The sequence below is a fragment of the Procambarus clarkii genome, chromosome 32 (assembly GCF_040958095.1).
Source record: "Procambarus clarkii isolate CNS0578487 chromosome 32, FALCON_Pclarkii_2.0, whole genome shotgun sequence".
NCBI classification, from domain to species: Eukaryota; Metazoa; Arthropoda; class Malacostraca; order Decapoda; family Cambaridae; genus Procambarus; species Procambarus clarkii.
Window position 1 is genome coordinate 28,638,467 of NC_091181.1, and position 12,762 is coordinate 28,651,228.

Consider the following 12,762-nt stretch of genomic DNA (forward strand, 5'->3'; position numbering starts at 1 on the left):
AATAATGAATTACGTATATTGCATGAGAGACAAGTCCAAATCTTGAAGATTGTTTTCAGCTATATCAACCAAAGATTAAGGGCAGAGATTAAGGACTCGGGACATATAGGTTTAGACTCCATATGTGTTTTCTAAACACATATGTATTTAAAAACACAGAAACTATCTGTTGTTTACAACGGATAGTTTTCACTTAACGTTCCCGCCATAAAGTTACTTGCTTTACTTTGATATATAAAGTAAAACTAACTAATCTTTCTGCCCTTTTTTGGATAAATTTTTATTATTATTACCATTTTCTACCACAGACGTGGCCACACATTTACTATGCTAACCATAGTGTATATACTCTGTGATTCAACACCAAAACGCATGGTAACGAAACAACGGCGATTAAGCCCCGTTAGCAGTAGCTACACACGGGGTATGATGGCGGAGGACCACGGTATGATATATGACAAAGATATTGAAATTAATGGCTACTGTTCAACCTTCCAAACCGAAACTACACATATGCACGAGTTAGTGATCAACTAAACACGTTTTCTATTGACCGCTAGAGTAGTGGGGAGAGCTGCCTCTTCAGAGAGGAAGGAGTATTGTCCTTATGTATAGGATAATTTGTCCTTTATCCTTATCCTCGCTCTCTCTCTCTCTCTCTCTCTCTCTCTCTCTCTCTCTCTCTCTCTCTCTCTCTCTCTCTCTCTCTCTCTCTCTCTCTCTCTCTCTCTCTCTCTCTCTCTCTACAAACACTACTACACTACATATACTACACTAATCTGATAATGCCATAATACAATATACAAGAGATCATATTCATCTTACATAATATAGCATTAATTAATATCCTATGAAGTGCGAAGAGGCCGCTTTTTATATATTTAATCCATAAGCTTATTACTGTAGATATTGTGAAATTATTATTATTATCATAAAAATTATGCCATATATATATATATATATATATATATATATATATATATATATATATATATATATATATATGTATATATATATGTCTTATACTAATAAGAGTATAAGACATAGAGAGAAATATTAAAGCTAAACTAAATACATCGCAAATGCTGGAATTACTTCCTTAAAAGTATGACTCAACATTATGAGGAGCTTGAGAAAAACGTGAGCTCCACGTGGGAGTGAGATCCGGAGTGTCCCGCATCAGTGCACACTCGCCACAAAAAAAAAAAAGCTTAATCTTACAAGTAAATAATTGGATTAACCTAATTGATGCGTAAAGAATGTTTAATTCCTTCAACGTAACAAGAGAATTATTATTATTATTATTATTATTATTATTATTATTATTATTAGTAGTAGTAGTAGTAATAATATTAGTAGCCGTAGTAGTCACTTGTGACTGGTGCAGAGAATCATTAGAGAGCTCGGGGACCTCGGGGACCTCAGGGAGCTCAGGGACTTCAGGGACCTCGGGGAGCTCAGGGAGCTCGGGGACCTCGGGGACCTCAGGGAGCTCGGGGACCTAATGGAGATCGGGGACCTCGGGGAGCTCGGGGACCTCAGGGAGCTCGGGGACCTCAGGGAGCTCGGGGAACTCATGGAGATCGGGGACCTCCGGGACCTCAGGGAGCTCATGGACCTCAGGGAGCTCATGGACCTCAGGGAGCTCAGGGACTTCAGGGACCTCGGGGAGCTCAGGGAGCTCATGGACCTCAGGGACCTCAGGGAGCTCAGGGACTTCAGGGATCTCGGGGAGCTCAGGGAGCTCGGGGACCTCAGGGAGCTCGGGGACCTAATGGAGATCGGGGACCTCGGGGAGCTCATGGACCTCAGGGACCTCAGGAAGCTCGGGGACCTCAGGAAGCTCGGGGACCTCAGGGACTTCGGGGACCTCAGGGAGCTCGGGGACCTCAGGGAGCTCGGGGACCTCAGGGAGCTCGGGGAGCTCAGGGAGCTCATGGACCTCAGGGACCTCATGGAGCTCATGGACCTCAGGGAGCTCAGGGACTTCAGGGACCTCGGGGAGCTCAGGGACCTCAGGGAGCTCGGGGACCTCGGGGACCTCAAGGAGCTCGGGGACCTCATGGAGATCAGGGAGCTCATGGACCTCAGGGAGCTCAGGGAGCTCGGGGACCTCAGGAAGCTCGGGGACCTCAGGGAGCTCGGGGACCTCAGGGAGCTCAGGGAGCTCGGGGACCTCAGGAAGCTCGGGGACCTCAGGAAGCTCATGGACCTCAGGGAGCTCGGGGACCTCAGGGAGCTCATGGACTTCAGGGAGCTCAGGGAGCTCGGGGAGCTCATGGACCTCAGGGAGCTCAGGGAGCTCGGGGACCTCAGGGAGATCGGGGACCTCGGGGAGCTCAGGGACCTCAGGGACCTCAGGGAGTTCATGGACCTCAGGAAGCTCGGGGACCTCAGGGAGCTCAGAGACCTCAGGGACCTCAGGGAGCTCAGGGAGCTCAGAGACCTCAGAGACCTCAGGGACCTCAGGGAGCTCGGGGACCTCAGGGCCCTCAGGGACCTCAGGGAGCTCGGGGACCTCATGGAGATCGGGGACCTCGGGGAGCTCGGGGACCTCGGGGAGCTCAGGGACCTCAGGGAACTCGGGGACCTCATGGAGATCGGGGACCTCGGGGAGCTCAGGGACCTCAGGGAGCTCAGGGACCTCAGGGAGCTCGGGGACCTCATGGAGATCGGGGACCTCGGGGAGCTCAGGGATCTCAGGGACCTCAGGGAGCTCAGGGACCTCATGGACCTCAGGGAGCTAGGGGACCTCATGGAGATCGGGGACCTCGGGGAGCTCATGGACCTTAGGGAGCTCAGGGAGATCGGGGACCTCAGGGAGCTCGGGGACCTCATGGAGATCGGGGACCTCAGGGAGCTCATGGACCTCAGGGAGATCGGGGACCTCAGGGAGCTCGGGGACCTCATGGAGATCGAGGACCTCGGGGAGCTCAGGGACCTCAGGGAGCTCAGGGAGCTCGAGGACCTCATGGAGATCGGGGACCTCGGGGAGCTCAGGGACCTCAGGGAGCTCGGGGACCTCATGGAGATCGGGGACCTCGGGGAGCTCAGGGACCTCAGGGAGATCGGGGACCTCGGGGAGCTCAGGGACCTCAGGGACCTCAGGGACCTCAGGGAGCTCGGGGACCTCATGGAGATCGGGGACCTCGGGGAGCTCAGGGACCTCAGGGAGCTCAGGGATCTCATGGACCTCAGGGAGCTCAGGGAGCTCGGGGACCTCAGGGAGATCGGGGACCTCGGGGAGCTCAGGGACCTCAGGGAGCTCAGGGACCTCAGGGAGCTCGGGGACCTCAGGGAGCTCGGGGACCTCAGGGAGCTCGGGGACCTCAGGGAGCTCGGGGACCTCAGGGAGCTCGGGGACCTCGGGGAGCTCAGGGACCTCAGGAACCTCAGGGCTCTCAGGGACCTCAGGGAGCTCAGTAGCAAACAATAGATCTGGATGAGCGTGTCCTGCCAGGTACGGGTCTCGTTGCAGCTCTCACTATAGTGAGTGTGGGTCGGGTGCTTCACCTCTCACTCACTCACTCACTCACTCACTCACTCACTCACTCACTCACTCACTCACTCACTCACTCACTCACTCACTCACTCACTCACTCACTCATTCAGCACCGCCTCCCTCATCACTTCCTCATTCACCACCCTCCTTGACTCATATCACTTCCCTTCACAAGCACTTCCCAGTCAGCTCTGCCTCGAACCCTCACATAACACTATATAGCCCCTGATATGTCTTCCAAACTCTCTCCCCTCATTCCCCTACCCTACCCTTACCTCCCCTCTCCCCACCCCTCAGATCTCTCCCCTCGGCACCCCTACTCATAGGAACTGTGTCTACTTCATTATTTCATGGGGCAGCGAATCCCCATAATGGTAACAGGCCATAACGCGGAAATCGATGGTGGGCAAACGCAGAAATCGATAATGGGTAAATACCCTCCTGTCCTCCGGATGGGTGTGGGATCTGAGCAGGAAAACACTGAAACATCTGGGCGCGCGATGGGGGGAGGGGGGGGGGGTGGTGAGCTTAACTTGGGGTGGGGGGGGGGTGGGGGTGAGCTTAACCTGGGGTGGGGGGTGGGGGGGGGACTTGTCTAGATGCATTTGCCTAAATGTGCTTGCAAGGGGGATAGGGAGGGTAGGGGGTGAGTGTTATAGCTGTCTGGTGGTCGTAAGTGCTGGTTGTTGGGAGTTAGACATTTCTAACACTCTCTCTCTCACTCTGTCTCTCTGTCTCTGTCTGTCTGTCTGTCTGTCTGTCTGTCTGTCTCTCTCTCTCTCTCTCTCTCTCTCTCTCTCTCTCTCTCTCTCTCTCTCTCTCTCTCTCTCTCTCTCTCTCTCTCTCTCTCTCTCTCTCTCTCTCTCTCTCTCTGTCTCTGTCTCTGTCTCTGTCTCTCTCTCTCTCTCTCTCTCTCTCTCTCTCTCTCTCTCTCTCTCTCTCTCTCTTGCTTTCCCATATAATTTGCTCGCTACTACTTCGATCACAAGATTTTTTCTGAGGCTCGTCTATATGCCTAGTTCTCGGGGGTCTTAATTGGTACAATCCTCTCGGAAACTGATTAGTCCATCATTATCAATCTTATCGATTTTCCTTGAGATCTTTTACGTCGCTATCATGTTCCGCGATTCCGTCTCGTTTCAGGTGCGGCGAGACTCCTGAACCTTTTGTCTCTCCTCATAGTTTATGCCTCGTAGTGCTGGCCTGATCTTCGCGGCATAGTTCCGGCCTTTTTTCAAGTTTTGTTTTATACTTGTGTAATACAGGTCGGAGGCAAGAGGCGGCATGAGGGACCTCACCACATGAAGCGAGACTGTCCCTCTACCGTTCAGCCCAAGTGGGTGTTGTTTCGGGACGTCGTCACCCCCTTGAGTTATCTTGAGTTATCTTGAGATGATTTCGGGGCTTTAGTGTCCCCGCGGCCCGGTCCTCGACCAGGCCTCCACTCCCAGGAAGCAGCCCGTGACAGCTGACTAACACCCAGGTACCTATTTTACTGCTAGGTAACAGGGGCATAGGGTGAAAGAAACTTTGCCCATTGTTTCTCGCCGGTGCCTGGGATCGAACCCAGGACCACAGGATCACAAGTCCAGTGTGCTGTCTGCTCGGCCGACCGGCTCCCCCTTCATGGCACATGGCTTCATGGCACGCTCCATGGGTCTTCTTGCTCTCTCTCTAATCCTCATGACCTTGCATATATCTGGGTTAAAGTCGAGTAACCATTTTCCCGACCATCCTTGAAGGTTGTCGAGGTCATCTTCCGTATGTTTACAGTCACGTGTTATGATCCTTTATTCACATTCCATCATCGGCAAATGTTTAGAAAGAACATCATATAGGTATATAGGTATATCATATAGGTATAGAACATCATATAGGTATATAGGTATATCATATAGGTATATGTTGTTGGTGCCACAGTAGTCATAGTACTGACCCCTGTGGTGCCACAGGGGTCATAGTACTGACCCCTGTGGTGCCACAGCAGTCATAGTGCTGACCCCTGTGGTGCCACAGCTGTCATAGTGCTGACCCCTGTGGTGCCACAGGGGTCATAGTACTGACCCCTGTGGTGCCACAGCTGTCATAGTGCTGACCCCTGTGGTGCCACAGCTGTCATAGTGCTGACCCCTGTGGTGCCACAGGGGTCATAGTACTGACCCCTGTGGTGCCACAGCTGTCATAGTGCTGACCCCTGTGGTGCCACAGGGGTCATAGTACTGACCCCTGTGGTGCCACAGGGGTCATAGTACTGACCCCTGTGGTGCCACAGGGGTCATAGTACTGACCCCTGTGGTGCCACAGGGGTCATAGTGCTGACCCCTGTGGTGCCACAGCTGTCATAGTGCTGACCCCTGTGGTGCCACAGGGGTCATAGTACTGACCCCTGTGGTGCCACAGCTGTCATAGTGCTGACCCCTGTGGTGCCACAGGGGTCATAGTGCTGACCCCTGTGGTGCCACAGCTGTCATAGTGCTGACCCCTGTGGTGCCACAGGGGTCATAGTGCTGACCCCTGTGGTGCCACAGCAGTCATAGTACTGACCCCTGTGGTGCCACAGCAGTCATAGTACTGACCCCTGTGGTGTCACAGTAGTCATAGTGCTGACCCCTGTGGTGCCACAGTAGTCATAGTACTGACCCCTGTGGTGTCACAGCAGTCATAGTACTGACCCCTGTGGTGCCACAGCAGTCATAGTACTGACCCCTGTGGTGCCACAGTAGTCATAGTGCTGACCCCTGTGGTGCCACAGTAGTCATAGTACTGACCCCTGTGGTACATCACCTGTGACTTCCTTCTACTCTGACGTCTCTCCTCTCACCATGACCCTCTGCTTGATAACACAGAGGTACTCTCTAAAACCATTGGGCAATCTTATGGCAAATACTGATATTTCAGGCAGAGACACTCTGCCCATTCTTGCCTTTCTTACTTTTTTCACTCTGGCTGTATCATGCAGCTCGAAAATACTCGTCAAGACAGACTCACCTTCTCTGAAGCCAGGCTCATGTTTGGAGACAAGTTTCCCACCCTCTTGAGGACTTACTTATCTCCTGATAATCCTCTCTGGTAATGTTCAGGGAATACATGATAGTTAATGACCGAACCACACACCAGAAGAGGAAGAAACGACGATGTTTCGGTCCGTCCTGGACCATTCCTCTTGCATCTTCCCCCTTGGTGGTCCCTCTCGACGGAGCCGGTCGGCCGAGCGGACAGCACGCTGGACTTGTGATCCTGTGGTCTCGGGTTCGATCCCGGGCTCCGGCGAGAAACCATGGGCAGAGTTTCTTTCACCCTATGCCCCTGTTACCTAGCAGTAAAATAGGTACCTGGGTGTTAGTCAGCTGTCACGGGCTGCTTCCTGGGGGTGGAGGCCTGGTCGAGGACCGGGCCGCGGGGACACTAAAAACCCCGAAATCATCTCGAAAGATAACCTCAAGATAGCTCCCCTACTTTCTTAATCTTCTGCCTCACCCGTGTTGCAAGTCCTGTTAGCACAGTCCCACTTGGACGTGTTGATAGTTCCACTTCAATCTTGAAAACTTCCCGAAAGCTTTTCTTGAGTATAACGCTCACTTCCCTGTCATTTTCTGTGTCTTTAACCTGATTGGTGTAGCCTGTACGCCTAGTCAATTGCCTTCTGATCTCTTTTTGCCCTTAACAGTTTGTCATTTTCATACTTTGACTCTGTGTGTGTGTGTGTGTGTGTGTGTGTGTGTGTGTGTGTGTGTGTGTGTGTGTGTGTGTGTGTGTATGTGTGTGTGTGTACTCACCTATTTGTGCTTGCGGGGGTTGAACTCTGGCTCTTTGGTCCCGCCTCTCAACCGGATATCAACTGGTGTACAGATTCCTGAGCCTATTGGGCTCTATCATATTTACATTTGAAACTGTGTATGGAGTCAGCCTCCACCACATCACTGCCTAATGCATTCCATCTGTTAACTACTCTGACACTGAAAAAGTTCTTTCTAACGTCCCTGTGGCTCATGTGGGTACTCAGTTTCCACCTGTGTCCCCTTGTTCGCGTATCACCAGTGTTAAACAGTTTATCCTTATCTACCCTGTCAATTCCCCTGAGGATTTTGTAGGTCGTGATCATGTCTCCCTTTACTCTTCTGTATTCCAGTGTCGGGAGGTGCATTTCCCGCAGCCTTTCCTCGTAACTCATGCCTCTTAGTACTGGGACTAGTCTAGTGGCATACTTCTGAACTTTTTCCAGCTTCGTCTTGTGCTTGACAAGGTACGGGCTCCATGCTGGCGCCGCATACTCCAGGATTGGTCTTACATATGTGGTATACAAGATTCTGAATGATTCCTTACACAGGTTCCTGAAGACTGTTCTGATGTTAGCCAGAAATTTCTCCATGCTCTAAGGTGAAAACCTCCTGGAATTTCTTATTCAGTTCCTCGCACACTTCCTTGTTGTTTGTAGTGAATCCTTCTGCCCCTAACCTTAATTTCATAACCTGTTCCTTTTCTGTTGTTTTTCTCCTGATGTGGCTATGCAACAATTTAGGTTGAGTCTTTGCCTTGCTTGCTGTGTCGTTTTCGTTTTGCCCTTCTGCCTCTCTTCTCATCCTGACATATTCATTCCTGGCACTCTGGTATCTTTCTCTGCTCTCAAGTGTCCTGTTATTTTTAAAGTTTCTCCACGCTCTTTTACTTTGCTGCTCAGCTAGCCTACATCTCTGATTAAACCATGGGTTTCTCGTCTGCATTTCATTGTTTTCCTTTTGGACTGGGACAAACTTGTCTGCTGCTTCCTTACACTTCTGTGTGATGTAGTCCATCATGTCTTGGCCCGTCTTTCCCCTGAGCTCTGTTTCCCATGTTAGGAAATGTATATCTGTTAGGAATTTTCTTATCTCCTCAAAGTTTCCCTTTCGGAATGCCAGCCTTGTGTTTTCAGTTCCCCTCCTCGAGTTCAATAACCCTTCGTCAACCAGATACTCAAACACCAGTACACTGTGGTCGTTCATTCCTACTGGGGCCTCGAAACAGATTTCCCTTATGTCGGAGTCGTTCAGAGTGAAGACTAGGTCGAGTCTCGCTGGTCCATCGTTTCCCCTCATCCTGTAAGGATGTGTGTGTGTGTGTGTGTGTGTGTGTGTGTGTGTGTGTGTGTGTGTGTGTGTGTGTGTGTGTGTGTGTGTGTGTGTGTGTTCGCGCGCGTTTGGCCTAATTGATACTGAGCTATTTCATGTGTGAATTTCTCACCACCTATCAGTCTGTCGTGAGCTGGAAACGAATATCGCATTTCTTACGATAAAACATATAGAAAGAGTTAATATATTAAACGGAATCAGCGTCAATAATATTAAACAGTAATAATAATAATAATAATAATAATAATAATAATAATAATAATAATAATAATAATAATAATTAATAATAAATTATAATGCCATATCAAGGGTCAACAGAACTAAAGGGAGATTCACACTACATAAGAACAAAGGTAACTGCAGAAGGCCTATTGGCCCATACGAGGCAGCTCCTATCTATAACCACCCAATCCCACTCATATACTTGTCCAACCCGCGCTTGAAACAATACTAGAATCAGGGATCAAGTGTTCATCCTTATCATTCCTGCACAAGATGACATTCGTTGTGGCGTCTCCCTGAGCCCAGACGGTCACTCACTACACACACTCCCTGGGCCAAGCCGGTCACTCAACACAGACACTCCCTGGACCAAGCCGGTCACTCACTACAAACACCCTGGGCCAAGCCGGTCACTCACTACAGACACTCCCTGGGCCAAACCGGTCACTCACTACAGATACTCCCTGGGCCAAGCCGGTCACTCACTACAGATACTCCCTGGGCCAAACCGGTCACTCACTACAGATACTCCCTGGGCCAAGCCGGTCACTCACTACAGACACTCCCTGGGCCAAACCGGTCACTCACTACAGATACTCCCTGGGCCAAGCTGGTCACTCACTACAGACACTCCCTGGGCCAAACCGGTCACTCACTACAGATACTCCCTGGGCCAAACCGGTCACTCACTACAGACACTCCCTGGGCCAAGCCGGTCACTCACTACACACACTTCCTGGGCCAAGCCGGTCACTCACTACACACTCCCTGGGCCAAACCGGTCACTCACTACAGATACTCCTTGGGCCAAACCGGTCACTCACTACAGATACTCCCTGGGCCAAGCCGGTCACTCACTACAGACACTCCCTGGACCAAGCCGGTCACTCACTACACATACTCCCTGGACCAAACCGGTCACTCACTACAGATACTCCCTGGGCCAAGCCGGTCACTCACTACACACACTCCCTGGACCAAGCCGGTCACTCACTACAGACACTCCCTGGACCAAACCGGTCACTCACTACAGATACTCCCTGGGCCAAACCGGTCACTCACCCCACACACTGCCTGGACCAAACCGGTCACTCACTACAGATACTCCCTGGGCCAAGCCGGTCACTCACCACACACACTCCCTGGGCCAAGCCGGTCACTCACTACACACACTCCCTGGACCAAGCCGGTCACTCACCACACACACTCCCTGGGTCAAGCCGGTCACTCACTACACACACTCCCTGGACCAAGCCGGTCACTCACTACACACACTCCCTGGGCCAAGCCGGTCACTCACTACACACACTCCCTGGACCAAGCCGGTCACTCACCACACACACTCCCTGGACCAAGCCGGTCACTCACTACACACACTCCCTGAGCCAAGCCGGTCACTCACCACACACTCCCTGGGTCAAGCCGGTCACTCACTACACACACTCCCTGGGCCAAGCCGGTCACTCACTACACACACTCCCTGAGCCAAGCCGGTCACTCACTACATACACTCCCTCGGCCAAGCTGGTCACTCACTACAGACACTCCCTGGGCCAAGCCGGTCACTCACCACACACACTCCCTGGGCCAAGCCGGTCACTCACCACACACTCCCTGGGCCAAGCCGATCACTCACCACACACACTCCCTGGACCAAGCCGGTCACTCACTACACACACTCCCTGGGCCAAGCCGGTCACTCACCACACACACTCCCTGGGTCAAGCCGGTCACTCACTACACGCACTCCCTGGGCCAAGCCCGTCACTCACTACACACACTCCCTGAGCCAAGCCGGTCACTCACTACACACACTCCCTGGACCAAGCCGGTCACTCACAACACACACTCCCTGAGCCAAGCCGGTCACTCACTACACACACTCCCTGGGCTAAGCCGGTCACTCACTACAGACACTCCCTGGGCCAAGCTGGTCACTCACTACAGACACTCCCTGGGCCAAGAGCGCGGCGGACCCCTCATCCCAGCGCCCGCACAAATGAGAGCTCCAGCGAGCACCCCCATTGCGCGCACAGAGGGCTGTCAACAGACTGTAAAATTAGCCTGCTGGGTATCACATTATGCTCCTCTAATTTGTGGGGTGTAGCACAGCACCCTCCCGCCGGCGCTCTGCACCTCCTCCTGTAGAAACTGTTTCCGTAGGTGGCGGGGGGCCTTTAAATGCCCTCCCTCTGGCTCTCACTCTCGTCCTGTTAGGTTCGCTCGGGTGGCTGTGGTCGGGCCGGCGGGAGCCCCAGCCACCGGAGCGATTCCACGGGACGAAACCGTTCCCAACGAGGCGATATTCAGAGAAATGTGAAGGGTATCGCGGGAGGGAGGACAGGCGCATGTCTAGCGACTGAGAGAGAGAGAGAGCTGCTCGCAGATATCTTGTTGACGGCAGTCAAGCCTATGTCTTCGAAGCTATGTTTGAGACGGTGGATCCTGTCCGTTGAAGTCAGTATAGCACGACCCATTTTCCCTTAAAGAGAGAGAGAGAGAGTGTGTAAAGGGAAAATGAAGGTTGTGTTGGCAGTAGTGCGGGCAGCGAGCTCACCCCCAGCCGGAGCCCTCAGGGGGGGGGCCCTTTGTTGTGTGCACGCATATCTCACCGCTTTTGTCAGCCCCCGCCACGGATGCCCACCTCTTTCAAGCACTGCTTCCCTACATCATCCCCTCCTCCTCCCCCTCCTCGACACACACACACACACACACACACACACACACACACACACACACACACACACACATAATAAATTACACTGATAGAGAACCAGAGCTCAGGAGAGGCAGCTCTGCCTCCGGCGCTGTCTCTATAGCTCTAGCCTCACCTCCCCAACAGCTCTGGGGACCTTGCTATAATCTCCGGCTCTCTGGCGAACGAAAGTAGACGAAACTCAGGGAAATGTGGGAGTGAGCGAGCGACACGGGGCTTTTGTCACCCACACAGCTGCCGGCCAAAACAATCATGCCAAGCCGACAGCCCGTCATCACCGTCTCAGAACCCCTCACTAAATACCCTCCCATACCTGAATTACCATATAACATGTTAACCATCCACACACTTCACCAACTTGCTCAGGTATTTACAGCTTTATTCATGACAACGTGTTTATGTTTCGGTGTGTATATATATATATATATATATATATATATATATATATATATATATATATATATATATATATATATATATATATATATATATATATATATATATAATACCTTCAGTCACCTGTATTTTCCTGTATCATCAACGTCACCTTAACCTCCAGCACTCTCACCAGTCTTACACTTAGATCCATCATCACCACCACCATCACCATCACCACCACCATCACCACCACCATCACCACCACCACCACCATCACCACCACCATCACCACCACCACCACCATCACCACCACCACCATCACCACCATCACCACCATCACCACCACCATCACCACCACCACCATCACCACCACCATCACCACCACCACCACCATCACCACCACCATCACCACCACCACCACCACCATCACCACCACCACCACCATCACCACCACCATCACCACCACCATCACCACCACCACCATCACCACCACCACCATCACCACCATCACCACCACTACCCCCACCATCACCACCATCACCACCACCACCACCACCATCACCACCACCATCACCACCATCACCACTACCCCCACCATCACCACCATCACCACCAACACCACCACCATCACCACCACCACCACCACCACCATCACCACCACCATCATCACCACCATCATCACCACCACCATCACCACCACCACCATCACCACCACCATCACCACCACCACCACCACCACCACCACCACCACCATCACCACCACCATCATCACCACCATCATCACCACCACCATCATCACCACCACCATCACCACCACCACCATCACCACCATCACC

At 52.1% G+C, this 12,762-nt stretch overlaps 1 protein-coding gene across 1 annotated transcript; it reads left to right on the top strand.

Annotated features, from left to right (window-relative positions):
* The first annotated feature begins 1,107 nt into the window (after window positions 1-1,107).
* LOC123759549 (uncharacterized) lies at window positions 1,108-3,436 on the top strand. Its single transcript, XM_069334872.1, has 2 exons — window positions 1,108-1,140; window positions 1,388-3,436. The coding sequence occupies exons 1-2, from the start codon at window positions 1,108-1,110 to the stop codon at window positions 3,434-3,436; spliced, it is 2,082 nt and encodes a 693-aa protein (XP_069190973.1).
* The last annotated feature ends 9,326 nt before the right edge of the window (window positions 3,437-12,762 follow it).

Bases quoted from the DNA above. Each gene is read 5' to 3' on its own strand.
- LOC123759549 (XM_069334872.1), top strand. From the start codon at position 1,108: ATGACTCAACATTATGAGGAGCTTGAGAAAAAC. The intron at 1,141-1,387 runs GTGAGCTCCACG...TGACTGGTGCAG, and splicing joins ATGAGGAGCTTGAGAAAAAC to AGAATCATTAGAGAGCTCGG.